This window comes from Macaca fascicularis, chromosome 15 (assembly GCF_037993035.2).
Source record: "Macaca fascicularis isolate 582-1 chromosome 15, T2T-MFA8v1.1".
NCBI lineage: Eukaryota > Metazoa > Chordata > Mammalia > Primates > Cercopithecidae > Macaca > Macaca fascicularis.
In genome coordinates this window covers 57,760,560-57,780,940 of record NC_088389.1, presented here as the reverse complement: position 1 = coordinate 57,780,940, position 20,381 = coordinate 57,760,560, and the positions used below count along the sequence as shown (strand labels likewise).

The 20,381-nt window shown below is 42.1% G+C and overlaps 2 protein-coding genes across 6 annotated transcripts in view; one reads left to right on the top strand and one right to left on the bottom strand.

The window, feature by feature from the left end:
* TEX10 (testis expressed 10) overlaps positions 1-11,975 on the bottom strand; it is a 50,731-nt gene extending 38,756 nt beyond the window's left edge. For 2 of the 4 annotated variants that reach the window (XM_065530987.2, XM_065530989.2), the window contains exons 1-4: positions 11,809-11,975; positions 8,219-8,407; positions 5,738-6,450; positions 5,112-5,355 (exon numbers count right to left, since the gene is read on the bottom strand). In XM_065530987.2, coding sequence (XP_065387059.1) covers positions 5,112-5,355; positions 5,738-6,450; positions 8,219-8,398 — 1,137 coding nt within the window. In that variant the 5' untranslated portion in view covers positions 8,399-8,407; positions 11,809-11,975. The remainder of the gene's footprint in view (positions 1-5,111; positions 5,356-5,737; positions 6,451-8,218; positions 8,408-11,808) is intronic. The other 2 variants (XM_005581190.5, XM_074016968.1) reach the window with 1 other exon arrangement.
* Positions 11,976-12,103: 128 nt separating this feature from the next.
* The window catches only part of MSANTD3 (Myb/SANT DNA binding domain containing 3), a 110,301-nt gene continuing 102,023 nt past the window's right edge, over positions 12,104-20,381 (top strand). For both annotated transcript variants that reach the window (XM_005581193.5, XM_065530994.2), the window contains exon 1: positions 12,104-12,614. The gene's annotated coding sequence lies outside the window, so the exon portion shown is untranslated. The remainder of the gene's footprint in view (positions 12,615-20,381) is intronic.

The following is a 20,381-nucleotide window of genomic DNA, read 5'->3' as shown; positions in this document are numbered from 1 at the left end:
GTTGGTCACCCTACAGCTCAATTTGGTTTTTTTTGTTTTTTGTTTTTTGTTTTTTGAGACAAAGTCTCGCTCTATCGCCCAGGCTGGAGTACAGTGGCACCATTTCAGGTTACGGCAACCTCTGCCTCCCAGATTCAAGCGATTCTCATGCCTTAATCTCCTGAGTAGCTGGGATTACAGGTGCCCACCACCACGCTCGGCTAATTTTTGTATTTTTAGTAGAGCTGGGGTTTCACCATGTTGACCCGGCTGGTCTTGAATTGCTGATCTCAAGTGATCCGCCTACCTTGGCCTCCCAAAGTGCTGAGATTACAGGCGTGAGCCACTGCGCCTGGCCTTACAGCTCAATTATTGTTCCTCCTTAGTATCTTTACTGGGTTCTCTTCTTCCTGACTTCTAAATGTTTGGATTTGCTCAGTAATAATACTTGAATCATTTCTGTCTGAGCTCCAGATTTTATATACAAATATATACTTGACATTTCCTCTTCAACTTCTGACAAGTATCTTAAAACTGAACATGAATAAAACCAAATTCTCCCTGCCAAATGACCTTCTTTCTCATTTAGGCGATGTAACACTGGCCTCATCCTTGACTCCTCTTTCCTTCATTATACATACCAGCAGTCTCGCTGGCTTTACCTGGATCCAGCTACTTACCATTTCAAACACTAGACACCAGGTCACCATCATCTTTTATTTGGATTACTGCAATAGCCTCCTAACCAGTCTCCCTGTTTCTCCTCTTATCCTCCAAAAGTCAATTTCCCCACACAACAGGCAGGGTGATCTTTTAAAACATAAATCTTGTTTCAAAATAATACAGGAAGGGGGAAAGGAAATGAATATATACACATGTAGGACAGGACTGGTCATCCAAGAGATGATGGTTGCTAGAGTTAGACTGTGAGCAATATTAAATTTAAATTAAATTTAAATTAAAATATTAAAGTTAAATAAATATAACGCAGATCATGCCACTCCTCTGCTCAGAACCCTCCAGTGGTCTTTTCGCCACACTCAGGTTAAAATCCAGACTCCTTACCAGCGACTACAGAGTCCCACGTGATCTGGCCACTATCACTCTTCTTCGCCCCCATCTTCTACCATTCTCCCAGTACCTCATTTGCACAGGCCTTCCTGCCATTCTTCAAATATGCGAAGTCTATTCTCACCTCAGAGCCTTTGTACTTGCTGTTTCCTATGCCTGAATGTTCTTCCCACAGATGTTGACAAGACTTGCTCCTTCACTTCAATGACATTCAAGTATCTTATTCTCAAGCATTTGACAACCTACCTAAAATAGCTCCCCCTCACTGTTCCTGCCCATGCTCTCTTTATACCCCATTTTACTTTCATCTTTCTTCCTAGTACTGACATTATATATTTGTTTACTGTCTACAGACCCCACCAGAAGGTACACACCATGAGGGCAAGCACCTTATCAACCACGTTTATCTCTGTAGCCCCAGAGTCTAGAATAGTACTATTCAAAAGACCTTTCTGTAATGATCAAACTGTTCTATATCTGCACTGTCCAATATAGTAACCACTACCCACATGTAGCTGTTGAGCACTTGAAATGTGGCTAGCATTACTGAGGAATTGAATTTTAAATTTTAATTAAGTAGCCATTATTTATTGATAACCAATAAAGCTTTGAATAAATGCCTTAAAAAGCATGACTGCATTAGTGTTTGGTTACAAACTCTAACCCTCATAGGAAAAGGATAAAAGGAATGAGACACACACATTGAGAAAAAATAGCAAGCAAGCCAAGCATTAAATGCAAAGCTAAGACAATTTTTATAACATAATACTGAACCTGACACTACTAATACAGTACACTAAAAACCACAGTAAATCAAAAAGTTAATGTTAAACTGTACTCTCATTTTAAAAACTAGCTATATCGGCCGGGCACGGTGGCTTGTGCCTGTAATCCCAGCACTTTGTGAGGCCAAGACGGGCGGATCACAAGGTCAGGAGATCGAGACCATCCTGGCTAACACGGTGAAACCCCGTCTCTACTAAAAATACAAAAAAAATTAGCCGGGCGTGGTGGCGGGCACCCAGCTACTTGGGAGGCTGAGGCAGGAGAAAGGCGTGAACTCGGGAAGCGGAGCTTGCAGTGAGCTAAGATCGCGCCACTACACTCCAGCCTGGGTGATTGAGCGAGACTCCCTCTGCAAAAAACATAAAGTAAATAAATAAAATCTAGCTATATCAAGGATATAACCAGCTAACTATTAAGGATACACACAGTATTTCAACATGTGCATAAAATGTCAGAAATTGCTGTGTCTAGATGGGGGTAGGCAAATGGTTATTGTATTCCTTCTGAAGGTTTGACTTTTTTAAAAATAAAAAAGATAGGTAAGGGAATGCAAAAAAAAAAAAAAGAAGAAGAAGAAGAAGAAGAAAAAGAAAGAAAAAAAGAAAAATAGTGCCAAGGTAATCAAATGTAAAAGAACAATCTCTTCAACAAATAGTGCTGGAATAAATGGCTGTTTATATGAACAGGAAAAAAAAAAACAAAGGATACCACAGTATTTCAGAAATAAACAACTTCGGTTGATTATTACAGAATCTGACTATTCAACCATTGCATGTAAGACTTAATGTACCTTGAGACTTCTTTTCAAAGCAAGGATCAAAGCTTCAAATTACTAAAAAGTTTTTTTAAAAAAACTACTTGAATACAAGTGAAATTTCTCAACTGTGTTGCAAATACTAGCAAACTAAATGCATCAAGCTGCAGCGCCAACATGCAAAAGCAAACAGTCAATAGTCCTAAGACTATATCTAACCCAGACACCAATTTACCAACAGAAAAATCTATACAGTTTCTGAGAGAAGAGGGTTACAATTCAGCTTATGGTGTGTGATTTGAGTTTAATGCCAAGGAATGCTATTTGGTTCCTCCTAAAGATTAGGCTCTGGCCAGACAAAGAGGCTCATGCCTGTAATCTCAACACTTTGGGAAGCCAAGGTGCAAGGATCATTTAAGGCCAGAAGTTTAAGACCAGAATGTGCATTTTAATGTCATTTTGTACAGAATGCTACTCACAACCTATCATTTTGTATAGATTGTACCAACAATCTACATTTTTATACTCTGTCTCTAAGATAATGGTTCTTTTAAAAAAAAAAAAAAAGATAATGGTTCTTACCAAGTTATTACAAATCTACCAAGGTGAATTAGAGAATTCTACCAGTGGATGTTTTTAAATATTATTTCTATCTGAATTTATTTATTTCAGCTTTATACAGTATCTCAATTTAGTATTCTGATCTTCAACAGTCTATGTAGTCTTTTAAACTTACCATCCTATATTAATAAGCTAATAAGCCTAGCCATGTTATAATAGCACAAAATAGTTTTAAAGCATACTATTTTAAATATCCATAAAATTAAAGCAGTATTTAGAACCTTTGTTAGTGTTATCCAGATGATAAGATGACCCAAAACTAGCATAATTAATAAATTTTCAGATTTTGTATTTTGGTCCTACTAGTCTGTCTAAATACACAAAGCAGTAACAAAAGTTTACTAGTGCTTATATGTAACCAAACACCAGAGCAGCTTGGAATTTTTACTTCTTGGCTCTCTAAAAATGAAAAAACTAGGCCGGGCACGGTGGCTCACACCTGTAATCCCAACACTTTGGAAGGCCGAGGCGGGCAGATCACCTAAGGTCAGGAGTTTGAAACCAGCCTGCCCAACATGGTGAAACCCCATCTCTACTAAAAATACAAAAAATTAGCCAGGCATGGTGGTGGGCGCCGGTAATCCTAGCAACTCAGGAGGCTGAGGCAGGAGAATTGCTTGAACCCAGGGGGTGGAGGTCTCAGTGAGCCAAGATCGCGCCACTGTACTCCGGCCTGGGCAACAAGAGTAAAACTCGGTCTCAAAAATAAAAAAAAAAAAGAAAAAACTAGCACTCAAAGTCCATGTTGAATATTACTTTTTCTTTTTTATAGGACATCTTAAGGACTTTAGCATTACTTTCATTTTCTATCTGAACCTTTCAGATGATCATAGATCAAGACTGTAATATATACTTTAAGGAGCTATATACATTCTTACTGTCTCTAGCCTACATCACAAATTAACCGCCATATGAGAAACAAGCTTTGCTTTCTCAAAATCATACATTATAGACCTATGATTAATTTTTTGTCAATGTATGCAATGAATCATAAAATACAAAGTCTCAAAACTGTAATCAGTAAAATGCCATCTTATTTGAAAACGCAATTCACGAAACATCCCTACACATGATGGGCTAACAGCAGTAGAATACGCTCTTAAAATACACACCATACTACAACTCTATAATGCTTTTCAAGACTGTCAAATACTACTTAATTTATCACATCTTACGCAGCATAGTGACTCATTCTAAACTTCAACTTGAAATAAAAAGAACAAAAACAAGAAAACTACCTTCTCAGTTTTATATAAACTTCAAGGATTCACACCTGCCTTATCAAAAGTCCCTACAGCAATTCTTCTGAAAACCAGATGCTTCTAGCTTTGAAGTCTTGTTTCTGCAGCTACCCTTTTTAAGTGTATTATCGTATTAATTTAGCCACTTAATCTCGTGGCTTGTTCCTCCTTGGTTGCACAGAAAAACTGTAGCATACACTATGCACTACATTCACTATAGCACAACACTTAAAACAATTCAAGTGTTTTTGAGCTCTTCAGTTTTGTCCATTTCTACTAAACCTGGCAATGTGGAATAAATTGAGACCACTTAATAAGCAACTTTTTAAATCATGTAAGAGATCTTCAGAAACTAGAATGTTCCTACACAATCAATCTGCCATAAACAAAACACTGTAACACTACTGTGAATTATAGCCAATAAAAACTAACGGAATCAAGCATGAGTTATGCATTTCACTTAAAAATATACATATATTCACAGACAATAATTTCAGAAAACTAATTTGTAGTTTTGTGCAAAACAAACAAGTTTACAGTTAAACCCAAGATACTTTTTAGAAAAATACATAACCAATTAGTAGTAATGAGCTGATTTCGAATCTTCCCATTTATGATAAAAGGCAACACTAAGAAAATACAGAATCATTAGTTCTCACCAATTTATGAGTTTCATCCTGTTGTTTAGAGAGTTTCCACAGAAGGGAAATAATATTAAGAACTTGCTGCATAACCTGTAGAGGTTCTCGTTCTATACCATTTCCAACAGGAGTAGCTAGTTGTGGAGGTACAGCTTCAACCCAGCACTCAATTAGCAAAGGAATTATTATTTCAATAAATCCTTTCAGGTTTTCAGTAGATGATAGGCCTTCATCCACACCACTCAGTCCTCCAACCAGATACCTAATAAGGGTAAGAAAGAAAAAAATTAAGTGATTAAAAAATGTTTATTATCCATTGCTAATTTAAATCTTAAATATAAAGTACTAGTAAAATGAAGCACCATGAATTGAAAATTACATCAATCAAAACGAGTAAGAAAAATGAAATTCTAAGATGACAAAGCCAATAGATATTATCAAGTTTTATTTCTCAAAGGCTTTGCTATAAATTAATAAATTAACATACAAATGACTCTTCCCATGAGTAAATAAAATCAAATCATGAGTAACTATATGAAAACTATGAAAGACAACTGCATGTCTTCCCACCAATAGGCATCAATGGTCAGCAGTTATAATTCAATACAGGAAAACTGTGTGGACATAACTGAAATCCTTCTTACCGTAGCCTGAACTGTGAACTGACATTTGGCTGTGAACCCCCATTTTCATAAACCTGGATGTGTTGCTGGTCGTTGGCATGTTCCTTCCAGTTGATAAAAATGGAGTTGCTAGTGGCATGGGGATTTTCTTTCTGTTCCTGAAGTCCTTCACTTTCTCTCAACCTACTGGATCCATCTGCCAAGGCCTGAAGGAATTTACTGAGTCTCACTAAGACTTTCAGCCTCCACTGCTGAGAAGTGAGTCTCCGATTAGGATTTACAGAAAGTATCCAGGACTGGGATCTGTCTCTATTTATCAGTCCTTTGGACAGCTGCTGATGAGAAATAAGTTCTACAAAATTCTTAAGCAATATGCTGCTACGGCCAGTAATTAGAGCTGGGTACTGTTCCAGCAGAATGTCCAAAACTTTTAAAGAGTCCTCCTGAATTCCTTCAGTAATGTGAGTCATGGCACTAGAGAGATGGGCACTTACCAAAGGAAAAAATGGAGAAATTTGTTCAGCTCGTATTTTGGGGGCCAGGAATTGAAGAAGTTGAACTGCTGCTAATCGTACATTAGCATCTTTATCTGTAAACACAGCAGTCACTTCACTTAATATGTTTGAAAGGTGTGCATCAATTATAAATGGGTATTGAGACAAAAGGTCTTTAAGTCCAAGAAGAGCACTTTGTTTAACCCCAGCATTGTAGTGATGCATCTGTGACAGCAAATCCTATAAATAAAAATACAAATTTTAGATGTATACTTATATACATATATCAATTTCAAATAAACATGCTAACTAACACTACACTAGTAAACTGACACTCCGTGGGGAAACTACTTCAATAAGTACTCTTTAAATGTTATTTAGCTTTTGTTAAGATCAGAAACAGAAAAATACTTTCAGCTTAATAAAAACACTGCATAATTTTCAGGTGGAATTTTCTCACTTTACATTAACCTACACGCAGGCTTAGACACTCTTATGATATAAAGTGACAGCAATCACACCATCATTTACTGAAAATATACTATGTACCAAACATCATGAAAGGCATATTTATATACTCTCAATTTGACAGGCCTATTTATTCTGCCTATTTCAAATGGGCTTTTGCAGGGTGTTTGTGTTTTATTCAGAGTATACTACTGGACAATTTTATTTGTGGAATAATTTATGTAAACTTTGAAAAAATAACTTTAAATAACTCTTTAGTATTATTTAACCTTCAGAGCTTAAAAAACAAAAATAGAAAAATGTATATCCTCCCAAAGACCTATACACAAATACTCATAACAGCATTATTCATAAGAGCCAAAAACCAGAAACAAACTAAATGTTCATCAACTGCTGAGTGATCAACAAAACGTGACCTAATCACGCAATGAAATACAATTCAACAATACAAAGGAATGCACCACTGTTCTGATATATGCTACAAGCTACATACAACCTGGAGGAACCTCCAAAACACTGTGCTAAGTAAAAGGCCAGTAACAAAAGACCATATATTGTATGATTTCATACACTTTCCAGAATAAGCAAATCTATAGATATCAGAAGTAGATTAGTGATTGCCAAGGGCTGGAAGAAATGAGAAGTGATTCCCAATGGGTACAGATTTTCTTCTTGGAGCGATAAAAATGTTCTAAAATTAGATTAAGGTGACCGTAGCATAACTCTGTAAATACACTAAAAGCAATGAATTGTATACTTTAAATGGGTGATTTTAATTATGTGTAAATTATGTCTCCATAAAGCTGTTAAATTCTTAAGCAACACTTGCTCAAACTTAATTGACTTCAAGTATTTACTATGAACCTATAATAAGTTATGTGCTGTATGGGTTCAAAAATGAATGACAGGATTGTATCTTAGCTAAAAAACAGCTAGAAAACTGTTCAAAAATCTGACACATCAAAAACATGTAAGAATTATTTCCAGATATAGCCAGGCACCATGGCTCACACCTACAATCCCAGCACCTCAGGAGGCCTTGGTTGGAGGATTGCTTACATCCAAGAGTTTGAGACCAGCCTGGGAAACATATTGCAACCTTGTATCTACAAAAAACTAAATCAGCCAGGCATGGTGAGCTCGCTTGTAGCCCCAGCTACTTGGCAGGTTGAAGTAGGAGGATCACTCAAGCTCAGGAGGTCATGGCTGCAGCGAGCCATGATAGCACACCATTGTGCTCAACCTGGTGTAAGAGTGAGAACTGTCTCAAAAAAAAAAAAAATTTAAATTAAATCATCAAATAAGTATACCAGGGAGAAACAACTGTGCATTTAGTTTAGCAAATCTTTCTGGAGGACTGGGAAAGACACAAGTATATGAAGAGAGATCAGATTTGGGTAAAAGAGAAACTCCAAACATCAATAAACCCTATGATCCTAGGCAAACTATTTAAGACTTTAGACAAATTTTCACAAAAATATAACATTCTACATGATTCCAAAGAAAATCTTATTTCATCAAAACAAGATTTACGATTTACCTTTATGTTAAGTTTTCTATTGTTTGTTGGAAGTGTTCCATCTTCTTTGAGTTGCTCAGGCAGATGTATAGTCTTTGTTTTAAAGTTTGTAGGAGTAGCATTTTGTAACTTGGGCTTCTTTTTACCAACTTTCAATTTTACTTTTTGAAAATCATCTTGGCGTTTTCTTTTTTTGGTCATTCTCGACTACTATAATAAAAAGAATTAATTAAAAGCATTGGATAGAGACAAGAATAAATGATAAAAGAAGAAAAAAGGCGCTTTCCAACACATATTACTGTAACATTTATTTCAATCATAAGAATCAGTGATTATGCTGAAAGATCAAAATATTAAAAAATGCTGTTAAGAACTATTAAAAACTCAGTTTAGTGATAAAATACTGTAACAAGGCAACAGTCTTGCCACGGTTTTGCAAAGTTTTTTGGGTCACGGAACCTTCTGTCAAGCTATGTGCTAAACGGAAACCTTCTGAAATTTGTTTTTTTCTTTTCCTTTGTTTGAATGTAGAAGAGCAGCACAAACTTGTTAGAGACATAACTTGTATCTGCTGGTGAGCTCCTGGTCTTCGTAAACGCCTCGGGGGAACTTCTCTAGCAATAGCAAGCAAAGTTGGAAAATCTATGTTATTATTTAATGCAGCCTGTAACAGTTAGAAAAAGATTTACGAACCTAAGCTGAGCATCTGAAAAATGGGTAATATTCAAATACACAGCAAGGAGAATAATGGGCCTTTCAAGAGCAAGGAGAACAAGGTAAAGATCAGGCGTAGGGGATAAACCTAGTATAGCAAAAGTGAATAAAGTTCAGACTAAATAGAAAACAGTATTCCCCCTTGGTCCCCAAAAAGGACAAAAAGCAGCATAGAAAAAATATATAATGTAATAGGGGGACAAGGAACAAAGACCAACTAAGCCACTATTATAATAAATAACTCAGGCATAACACCATGACATCTTGTACTTCCTCCCCCTCTATACCACATTCCAAACCTTGTACTTACACATGAAATCTCTGATCTGTGTCTCTTACCTATTTCCAGGCCACTATTTTCAAGAAGTCCTTTATTTTTACCATTCAATACCTTCCTCACTGGTACTCTTGGCTACTATCTAGTGTCTACTCTCTAGTCCACCGGACCTTTACCAGAGAGCTCTCTCTAAACACAGATCTCATGACCAAGACTCAAGAGCTCTCAGTTGTTCTACTCCTCATACACAGTAAAACCTCCTTAGCAGAACATAGGAGGTCCTTCCTAACGTGGCCCCATCCATCCTCTCCAGCTTTATCTTCCCACAAGCTAACCTCTATCTAAAACAATAGCCTCTTCTACCTGGAACCAGCTAAATTCTTCTTGAAGCCTTTTCCACAACCGAGAACAATGAACTCTGCGTTCCACTGTACACGACTTGAATAGGGTAAGTACCTCTGGAATATATAAAACTTCCCCTAATCGCCTGGTTTATCATAATTATCCTGTGCCTGGCCATAAAAAGCGGGACAGTGCTACACACGAGGGTATGAAAAAAATGGGTAAAATGGAAATTTCATTACAATATTAATAAAATGGCCAGTGCAATACTGAGCAGCTCAAGTTCAAGGAATTCAGAAGCTAATCAGCTATGACAATATATCCAAATTCACTTAATTACAGGGTTATATTAGATCGCCATGAGGTAGGATTTCCCACAGGTGAAGAACCAATTCTACAACCAAATTGATTAGGTTCTTATCCAGACTCCGACGCTTTCTAGCTGTACACTGTCCCAATTTCTATCTACAAAATAGGGATAATCATACACAACTGTAAAACACTCAGAACTGTGCCTGGTACACGGTTAAATATGTATGCTCTAAGCATAAACATGTGCGTGTCCCTCAAGTCTCAGGATCAGTACGTACCAAGCCCGGTACTAGATGCAGTGTGTACCTCAGTATACAATCTGCATAGAACCATGCAAGGTAGGTGGTACTAAACACGTTTTAGCAAGGCACCTCAGAAAAGTTTGGAAGTCACGCCTTTATCAAGAAGTTGAAAACGGATTCATTCACAGAACTGAGCTCTGCAAAACCACCTTGAACATACCAGAATTAACCTGAAGACTGGAAGTCTTCGTGGCAAAACCGTTTGGCTTATTTCATTCGTCCCTATTCCCAAATTTTCATCTCACCCACACCCCTAGTTACCTTAGTCTGAAAGAAAAAGCTGGGGGTGGGTGGGTGGGTATAAGGCCTAAAAAGAAGGCCATGATACTCACCTTGCTTCTTTTAATATAAAAATGGTTTTCATTAATTAAGCAAGGACACTTTGTGAGCTTTTCCTACAATTTTATTACTAGCTGGTACCAGAGACTAAAGTAAATAATACAGGACATTCAGAAAAATTAACTCCCTTCCTCCCCCAGTCCTGTGGGTTCTATTTAGCCATTAACAACCTGATGGATCTTCGACAGTCTACTGTCAACTTTATGCCATATTATCTATCGCTTTGTATTAGTCACGTTAATGCTTTCTCTACTAGGAAAATTAAGAGGGCTGATTGACCTTCCTTGACTTTTCAAACCTAGTAGTATTATTATGGGACACAAAGCATTTTTATGCGAAGAATTCTCAAAGTTCTACTAGTAATTGACTTTAACTTATAACAAAGATTTTCATAACACAGCAAATCAAAAAGTCCCACTAAGCCACTTTTAGAGTAGCCGATTTTTAGCAAAAGGTAGGAATGCCAGGAACTCACATCACTAGTCCTTAAGTTTGCGATCCCCGATAGTTTCAAAGCTGAATGTCACACATTACTACTTTAGGTCTTTTCTCCTAATTCCAACAAAAGGCAGATCCTAGAGTTTTTAGGATTTCAATCGAACTAAATTCCAACCATTAATAGTTTGCCTGCCACCTTCTTACCTTTCCTCATTTCCAACTTCTTTTCTAAAAAAACAACAACAAAAAAAAAAACAAAAAAACCAGAGAGAAGGATCGTACTGCACTCGGCCTTTGATAATTTCCTCCCCAATCCCTTAAACTCAGGAGTTCCTCCAAACTCCACTGAGGGGCCAACCAGAGGCGATAGATTTCCCAAAAAGCAAATGGTCCGGGTAGGGGCGACCCCAGAAAACTGGTGGTCCCCTTCCACTCGCTTAACTCTCCCGCCTGGGCGACCAGAGGGTGGAACAGGGGACGCCAGCTCATCCCCACTCCGTACTCGGTCCTGCATCCATCCCAGAGGTGAACACACCGTGGGTTTTAGGAAACCATCGTTCCTTCTACTCCAAGGGACGCTGGCCAGGACCAGAGTCGGGGAAGTGGGGCCCCATTCACACACCCCGGCCTAAAACTCTCTCGGACCCGAAACCGGGCGAACCCGCCCAGTCATCTGAAGCTCCACAAACGCCGATGGGGTCCCGCCCCCGCAGTGCCGGCCGCACACCCAGGCCCAGCTCCAAGGGACGCTGCGGCCCAGACCCGGTGGGCGCACATCGTCCACGGCCGACCCTGCCCGCTTGGGCCGCGGATCGGGGGGCGACGGCCCCACCACGCTCAGTCCCGCGCCCCGGGAGGACCCGGCCCGACGGACGACTGCCGCTCACCTGAGGACCCGGCCGCGGCCGGGGCGGGGAGCCCGAGGGGAAAGCGAGCGAGCAGAAGCCCACGGGGCGACAGCGTGTACCGCCGGCCTCAGACTCTGGCTCCCGGAGCGTGTTTTCAAATAGCCTCGTCCTCACGCGGCCGCGTCTCCTTCCGCCGCCCGGAAATCAGGGCCCCTCCCCCTCCCCCTTGTGCTCACGTGATCACAGCCCGCAGCCGCGCGCAGCCAGGGAGGCGGGAGCGGGAGCAGTGGGCCCCGCCCACAGAGGAGGGGACCGCGCCGGAAGCCCCCTGCTTAGTGGGAACTGGAGGGAGGACAGCGCAAGGTCCCGGGACAAAGGGTGGCGCATAAGTCCAGCTCATAACTTCATGGGCAAGCAACTGAGGGGACGTGGGCCTGGTTATAGCTGAGCATGCCTTTTATCTTCCCCCCAGACCACAGTTCTTCAGACCTGGAGCCACTTTCAGAGAAGAGTATAAATTGAACTGAATTGAAAAAGGGAAAAGTTTTGGACTGCTGAAGATGGAATTCTTGGGGACATTAAACTGGGGTGAGATGGAACAGATAAGATTTCCTTAATTAGAGCAAGACACACCTAGTATCTAGAGCCTGAAAGTCTTGGTCAAGGATTCTCCCTAACATTTCAGTTTCTGAGCACTAACATTCCTGCTACTAAAATGAAGTGCGAGATTAATTTCTGAAGTAAAGAAATAAACTAAAATTTCTAGAAAAGAGATAAGAAGAATGAGCCTTTGAAAAACAGCCTTCACAAAGACTGGCATGATGGCATGGAAGAAAGAGCCCCAGGTAAGGACTTCAGACCTTGATTCAAATTTGTCTCTGCACCTCACCAGATATAAGAATTAGTAAAGCTGGCGAAGATAGTGACCCTCATTATATTGGGTAGGAATTCAAAGGAATGATGGGAGACCCAAGCACTGGAACTAAAACCATGCTTGTTCCATAATTGGAGATAAAGAGGCAGTGCGAGAGACCTTGCCCTCCCTTTGCTGGCAATATGGCCACATCACCACGATCTGCCTAGAATCCACCATAACCATAAATATTTGGGAGTCATTGGCATTATGTGGCATTATATTCTATTTAAAGCTATGAGAATAGATCAGAAGAAGAAAGATTTATTGCCAACCAGACATGTCCCCGGAACTCCAAACTTGTATCTAACAGTTTATTCAATGTTTCCTTCAGATATCCAATATACATCTCAAGGTCAACTTGTCCAAAACAGAACTATTGATGATATTCCCCTTGAAATCTACTCTTCATACAGCTTATTCATCTCAAATAGTAAGACCATCCTTGAAGTTACTCAAGCTGAAACCTTTGGGTTTTTGGTTTGGCCTCTTTCTTTCACACCTCACATCTAACCCATCTGGAGATTGACTCTACCTTTAAAGACATCCTAACTTTTACCAGTTAACACACCTCCCCTGCTACCATTCTGGTCCAAGCCACTTCTTGATCACTCCAAAAAGCTTCCAAACACATCTCCCTGTTTCCCTCATTGTCCCTCTTCCCCCTACAGTCTGGTATCAGCAGAGCAGCTGTGTGATTATTTTAAGATCTAGGTTAGATCAGATCACTCTTCTGCTCAAAACCCTTTAATGGCTCCCTCTTTCATTTAGAGTAAAAGCCAGAGTCCTTTCTAGGGCCTTCTCTTAGGCTGCTCTTGCATGGCTGTAAAGAAAAACCTGAGACTGAGTAATTTATAAAGAAAAGAGGTTTAATTGGCTCGTGGTTCTGCTGGCTTTACAGGAAGCATTATGTTGGCATCTGCCAGCTTTTGGTGAAGTCTCAGGTAGCTTTCAATGATAGCAGAAGGTGAAGGGGGAACAGGCATGTCACATGTTGAAAGCAGGAGCAAGATAGAGAGCAAGAGAGAAAGAGAGAGGTGCCACACACTTTTAAACAGCCAGGTCTCATGAGAACTATCACTAAAAAAAGCACCAAGCCATGAGGGATCCACTCTCATGACCCAAGCATGTCCCACCAGGCCCCACCTCCAGCATTGGGGATTACAACTCAACATGAGATTTGAGCAGGGACAAATATCCAAACCATATCAGTTCTCAAGCTCTTCCATGTTCTGACAGAGCCCCTTACTCTCTAAGCACTACACCTTCCACTCCCCTTTTTTACTCTGCTCCAGTCACACTTGCATCTTTACCTTCCTCAAACACCAGTGACACACTCCTGGCTTTGGACCTTTCCTTTAGTTTTTCTGTCTGCCTGAAACACTCTTCCCCAGTAAGTCCATGTGGCTAACTCTCTCTCCTGCCCTGAGTCCACTCAAATATCTTCTCAGGGAAGCCTACCCTGACCACCTCATTTAAAATCACAAATGACCTTCCCAGGACTTGGAATTCCTTTAGAACATATCACCTTCTAATATACCATGTGATTTACTTACTTATCATAACCATTATTTGATTCTGTCTTTCATCTACCACTAATATGTAAGTTTTACATGGGTCATTTGTTTTATTCCCTGGTATATTCCAAGTAGCTAGAGCAGTGTCTGGCACCTAGTAGGCCCTCAATAAATATTTGTTGAATAAATGTCTAGGAAGCACCTGCTACATAGTGGTGCTGAGCAAACACTAGCTCTTAATGTTTCCCTACTTTGCTGCAGGACAGAGTTTATAGACTCAGCCCATTAAGTGGGCCTGGTGGCTATGTAACTGACAGAAGTACTCTTGGCTTGACTGAAGGAAGCAGCAGATCTTCAGCAACAGTCAACTGTTGTCATGAGGAAATGTAAATCTTCTCATTTTTCAAGCAAAACCAGAAATCCAGTGTTTAAGTCCATTCTCTGGCAAATCTTCTCGTTTTTCAAGCAAAACCAGAAATCCAGTGTTTAAGTCCATTCTCTGCTGCTATAACAGAATACCACAGACTGGGTAATTTACAATGAACAGAAGTTTATTTGGCTAATGCTTCTGCAGCTGGGAAGTCCAAAAGTGTGGCATCAGCATCTGGTAAGGGTCATCCATACCATGAGAGAAGGGCAGAAGGCAGAAGTGAGCTCTAGAGACAGAAAGGACAAATCAGGCTGAATTCATCCTGTTTGTCAGGAGCGCACACCCAGGATAACTAACCCACTCCCACAATAACAATTGATCTATTCATGAGGGCAGAGCCCTCATAATCTAATCACCTCTTAAAGGTCCTGCTTCTCAATACTGTTAAAATGGCAATTAAATTTCAAAATGAGTTTTGGAGGGGACATTCAAACCATAGCATCCAGAAATGTTTATAAGAAATCTGCTCTTTCAATATTGGCGAGTACATTTTTCTCCCTATTTTTGAAACACTGTGTAGGCCAAACAAAATACTTATGAACAAGTTGGTAGTTTACTGTCTCTGGTTTAGGACATAAAATGTTTGTACATAAAGATAGGCTTTTTCCACCTCTAAGTGATGAACTCAACAATTATAAGAATTGATCACTTCCTGAGTTTGAAGAGATCTTTGATAAATAACAAGCATATAATTAATCAAGGTCCTTCACCCATGCCAGAAAAACATTATTTACAATGAATATACATTCTGGAATGTGTAGGACACTCCACTTCCAAAACTCTTTCCAATTGGCCACATAGGTGCTCTGTTTAGTTTCTGCAACCATAACCAAGTACCACAAACTGGGTAACTTAAATAACAGAAATTTGTTGGGTCTCAGTTCTGGAGACCATGGAATCTGAAATCAAGGTATCAGCAAGATTGGTTCCCTCTGAGGATTCTGAGGAAGATTCTGTTCCATACATCTCTCCTAGCTTCTGTAGCTTTAGACATTCCTTGTAGACATTCCTTCTGTGTCTTCACATTGTCTTCCCTTGTGCATATCTGTCTGTGTTCAAATTTCTCCTTTTATAAGAACTCCAGTCATAGGGGCTGCACTGATTTCTGATTTGTTTTATGCGACCACCAGAGCAGGCACCAGAGAAAAGGCAAGTAGGCAAGGTAAAAAGAAACTTTATTAGCTAGCCAATGTGGAGGAAGAAAGGGCGAGGTTCACCGGTCTCCGGTGGTGGAGGCCGAGGAAGTCGCTCCGGCGTTCTCGGGCGAGGTTCCTAGGTCCGCATATGAGGAGGGACCGAGGAAGTTCGCGCCGCACGCCTGCTGGGAGCGGCTTTTCTGTCTAAGGCTTGGGAGTGGGAGGGCAATAGGTGGGACACAGGCGTGTCGGGGGCGTTCCATAGGTGTGGCCAGGTAAGTTTCAGTTTCCTTGATCAGACGCCATGTTGCGCCTGCGCAGTCGGTCTGTATTTTTCCCGGGCGTGGGCTGCATTTTCCTGCGCATGGGTAAGTTGGTGATGAAGAACCCAGAAATGCGCCATCTTAGTCATCTTTGTCCTCTCCCCCCATCCAGACAGTCCAACCTTTTATTGATTATAGTGATTGGGGGCGTCATTGTCTGTCTGGCTGCTTCCTGCTGTTAAGGGGCATAGTTAGGGTCTGTGGTTGATATCTGGACATAGGGATATAGGAGCATCTGATTGAAAGCGACGTGGGTGATCTCTTGAACTTTGGCTCGGAGAAATTTTATTAAAATGGGAGCAAAGCACAGTATAAGACATAGGATTAAGATAGGAATGAGGAATGGGAGCATTTGTTGTATTACTGGTAATAACCATATAGGTGGACCAGGGGTTAAGGGAGTGTTGTAGTTTTTGAGTTCTGTTTTAATCCTGTTTAGGGTTTGGATGTTGGTGTCAACTAGACCTGACTCGTTTATGTAATAGCAACATTCTTCTAAGAAAAGGCATGTTTCTCCTTTTTCAGCTGTAAGAAGATCTAATGCCTGTCTATTTTGTGCTGCTACCTGGGCCACTGAGGTGATTTGACGTTGTAAAGAGGCTAAGCTTTCAGCTGAAGCCTCTATGGCTGCCTGGACCTGAGTGGAGAGGGTCTGTGTGGATTGAATCGAGTGGGTGAGGGCCCCTGTTCCAAGTCCTGAGGCTACTAGGGACGATGCTAGGGAAACTTCAGTAATTAAGGGAAGAAAAACGGCCTGCTTTTGGATGTTATTGCTGGGGTTGAGCTGGGAAGCTAGTTTGGACAATACTCCTTCACTATATAGGGTTAAGCTAGGCACTAAAGATACTGGAACGCAAAGGGATTGGGTGATGGGGGTATGGTTAAGAGTTTTAGATAGAGTTTGGTTACACTAAAAGTAGCCTCCAACGGGGGCCGTCTGGGTCTTGCTGGGAACTTGAGTGCAATTACACTATGAAGAGTTTGGAGTAGAGTAGCAAAAAGGAATCTCTGTCTCTCTTCATCTGTCTCTCCCCATCTCTGTCTCTGTCTCTCTCCATCTCTGTCCATCTCTGTATCTCTTCATCTATCTCTCTCCATCTCTGTCTCAGTCTGTCTCTCTTCATCTCTGTCTCTTCTCATCTCTGTCTCTGTCTCTCTCCACCTCTGTCTGTCTCTATCTCTGTCTCTCTCCATCTCTGTCTTTCTCCATCTCTTCATCTCTGTCTCTGTCCGTCTCTGCCTCTCTCTGTCTCTGTCTATATCTCTCTGTCTCCATCTCCATCTCCGTCTCCGTCTCCCCACCTCCCGCTCACCAAGGCTGCTCCCCTCACCAACTCCCCTACCTCCTGGCTTCTCCCTATCTCTGACTCAACAGGGACTGAGTACAGCAGGGGCCCTTGGGGAGGTCTGGGCTTTCTACTGCCTTCTGGTTACAGCCTCTCCTTCCCCGTATCTGTCCTTCATCCCGGCCTAATGAGTCCACATTTTATTTAGGGAGAGGGCAGAGTGACAACCCTGGGTGGGGGGGGACAATCTGCAGTGCCCTGCATGACTGAGTGTATCTGGTTGTCTGTAGACCAGGTTTCAGTTATAGAGAATCTCCATACAAAGTTAGGATTAGTAGGAGAAACTAGGGGAATTAGAGTGAACCATAATAATGATAACAAAGGTGTAGAGGGTAAGTTCAACATTGCTGAAATCACAAAGGGCACCCTGCCAAGCTAGGTCTTCTATGAGAGTAAAAAGTTGGGAAACCTACTGGTTGGGGGATGGGTCGGGAAGGAGGGTGTCTATGGGGTTTATGAGGGAAAAGTCAGTTAAGTTAAGATGAAGAATAGTGAGGAAGTGGGAAAATTTGAGGAGGGTGTTGATCTTTGGGCAGAACCTGGTCACCTGGAGAAAGGGAAGGGGAATAGATGTTTTGAGTTAGGTTAAGATATCTCATCCCAAGAGGGGGGTGGGACAAGAGGGCATGATGAGGAAAGAGTGGGCAAAGCATACATAGTCCAGGCAGTAATTTAACATTGGGGTCTGGCGAGGGTTAGACGGTTTACCATCTAGCCCAACTACTGAGATAGTGGATGGCTGACTAGGACCTCCATAAGTTGACAAAACAGAATAGGTAGCCTCAGTATTGATGAGAAAAGAAATTGGCTTACCCGCTATCTGTAGAGTTACCCTAGGCTCAGCGAGGGTGAGCGGGGTCTCCGAGTGTGGGCACCGTCAGTCGTCGTCCAGGTGTAGGAGCTGGAAGGAGCCTTTCGGCCTTTGAGGAGAGGCACCACGTTGCGGCGCGATGCCTGCCCTGCTGGCGGGGCAATTAGACTTCCAATGTTTCTCCTGTTGGCAGGTTGGGCACAGCGTGGTAGGCGGGCAAGGATTTGGACACCTTTTTGCCCAATGCCCAGTTGTGCCACACTTAAAGCATGGACCAGACGGAGTGGCCGGCTTGGTTTGGGGACACTGGTTTGCCCAGTGTCCTGGGTCTCTGCATTTATAGCAGGAGCCCTTAAGAGACTTATCTTTGGTTTTCCCTTCCAGCAAAGTGGGCAACACGGGTTGGAGGGCAGCCACTAAAGCTTGCGCCTGAAGCGCAGCCCTTTTTTTCTCCTTGTCTAGCTCTGTGGCCTCAGCTGCTTCCTCTCTGGAGTTAAAACTTTGAAGGCCAATTTTACTAAGTCCTGTATGGGAGTCTGAGGCCCATCTTCAACCTTTTTTTAGCTTTTTTTGAATCTCTGAGGCTGACTGGGAAATAAAATAGGAGGCTAGGACAGCTGCCCTGGCTGGGGAAGTGGGGTCTAGCCGGGTAAATTGGGCCAGTGCCTCTGTAAGGCGATTTAGGAAGGAAGCCGGGTTCTCATCTGGGTGTTGGATAATTTCCTTTAATTTATCAAAATTGACCACTTTGTTAGAGGCTGCCTGCATACTGGCTAAGAGACATTGAATCATAATGTCCCTCCTACAGCAGCCAGGCTGCTGCAGTTGGTAATCCCAATCTGGTTCTATGGACGGGACAGCCATGTCTCCTAATGGGACGGTGGCGTCGGTTAAATGCCATTGATCTGCATGTTGCCTGGCGGCTGCGAGAATGCACTCTCTTTCCTCTGGGTTAAGAGTGGAAGTAAGAATGACATGTAAGTCATGCCAGGTAAGGTCATATGCCTGGCCTAGGTATCGAAACTCTTTGGAATATTGGGTGGGGTTGGCTGAGAAGTCGCCGAGTCGTTCTTCAATTTTGGAAAGGTCAGCCAGGGAAAAGGGGATGTGGACTCTAACCACGCCTTTGGCTCCTGCAACTTCTCGGAGGGAGGGGGGCCAAAAACTAGCAGGGGAGGTTGGAACAGACTGACCAGTAGGGTAGGTTAAGACAGGCTGACTGGTAGAGGGCTGACTAATGGGGGCCGCTACTGCGGTCTTGGAGCGAGTGTGGACGGAAATGGGAGAGGTAAGAGGAGTGGCTGAGGGAGGAGCATCGGGAGGGGCGGTGGGAGCTCCATAGGGAGGGGTGAGAGGAGTGGCTGAAGGAGGAGCGTTGGGAGGGGCGGTGGGAGGTCCATAGGGAGGGGGGTTGGAAGGTCAGAAGGGAGGTGCCCCACCATCAGCCCCATCTAAAATGGAGGTGGAGTCCTCCTCTGATGTTGAGGTGGGGGCTGAGGGCCGGGTTTTGGCTAACAAGACCTGGGCCATCGCACACTGGGCACACAGGTCTGGGCGAGAACGCAAGTCTTAAAAGGAAAAAAAATCTTCTTTTGTATATAGTTTATTTTGTACTACTTGCCTAGGTGCTGGCAGAAACTGCCAAGATCGAGTAGAATATTGCGGTATAGAGTGCCTTCAGGTGGCCACTGAGATTGATTGTTTAATTTATTTTGGGGCCATGCCACAGTGGAGAGGAAAATCAGTCGCTTTCGTTTAAGATCTTGCTCTGATTGTAGAGTTTTGAGATTAGTTAGAAGACACCCTAAAGGGGTGTCTCTAGGTATTTTGGATTGGGGATTTCCCATTGCCTTTCTCTCGCCTATAGGCGGAAACCAAACTCTACCTGGCTACAAAGCGTCCTTTGGAGCCACTAGAGACCGGGAGGCTCCTGGAGCTGGAATGGAGATTACCTCCAGGCAGACGTCTCCATCCTGGACGGGTCTCACACGGACTGGAATGGAGTTCCTTTGGGCAGACGTCTCTACCTTTGGGAACTCTCCTGTGGGTCACCTGGTGACCAAAAAAACCTTGGGCCTGCGCAGGACTTCTGGCCAAGGAGTATGAGAGGGAGGCAAGAGGTACTCACCCCTAGGA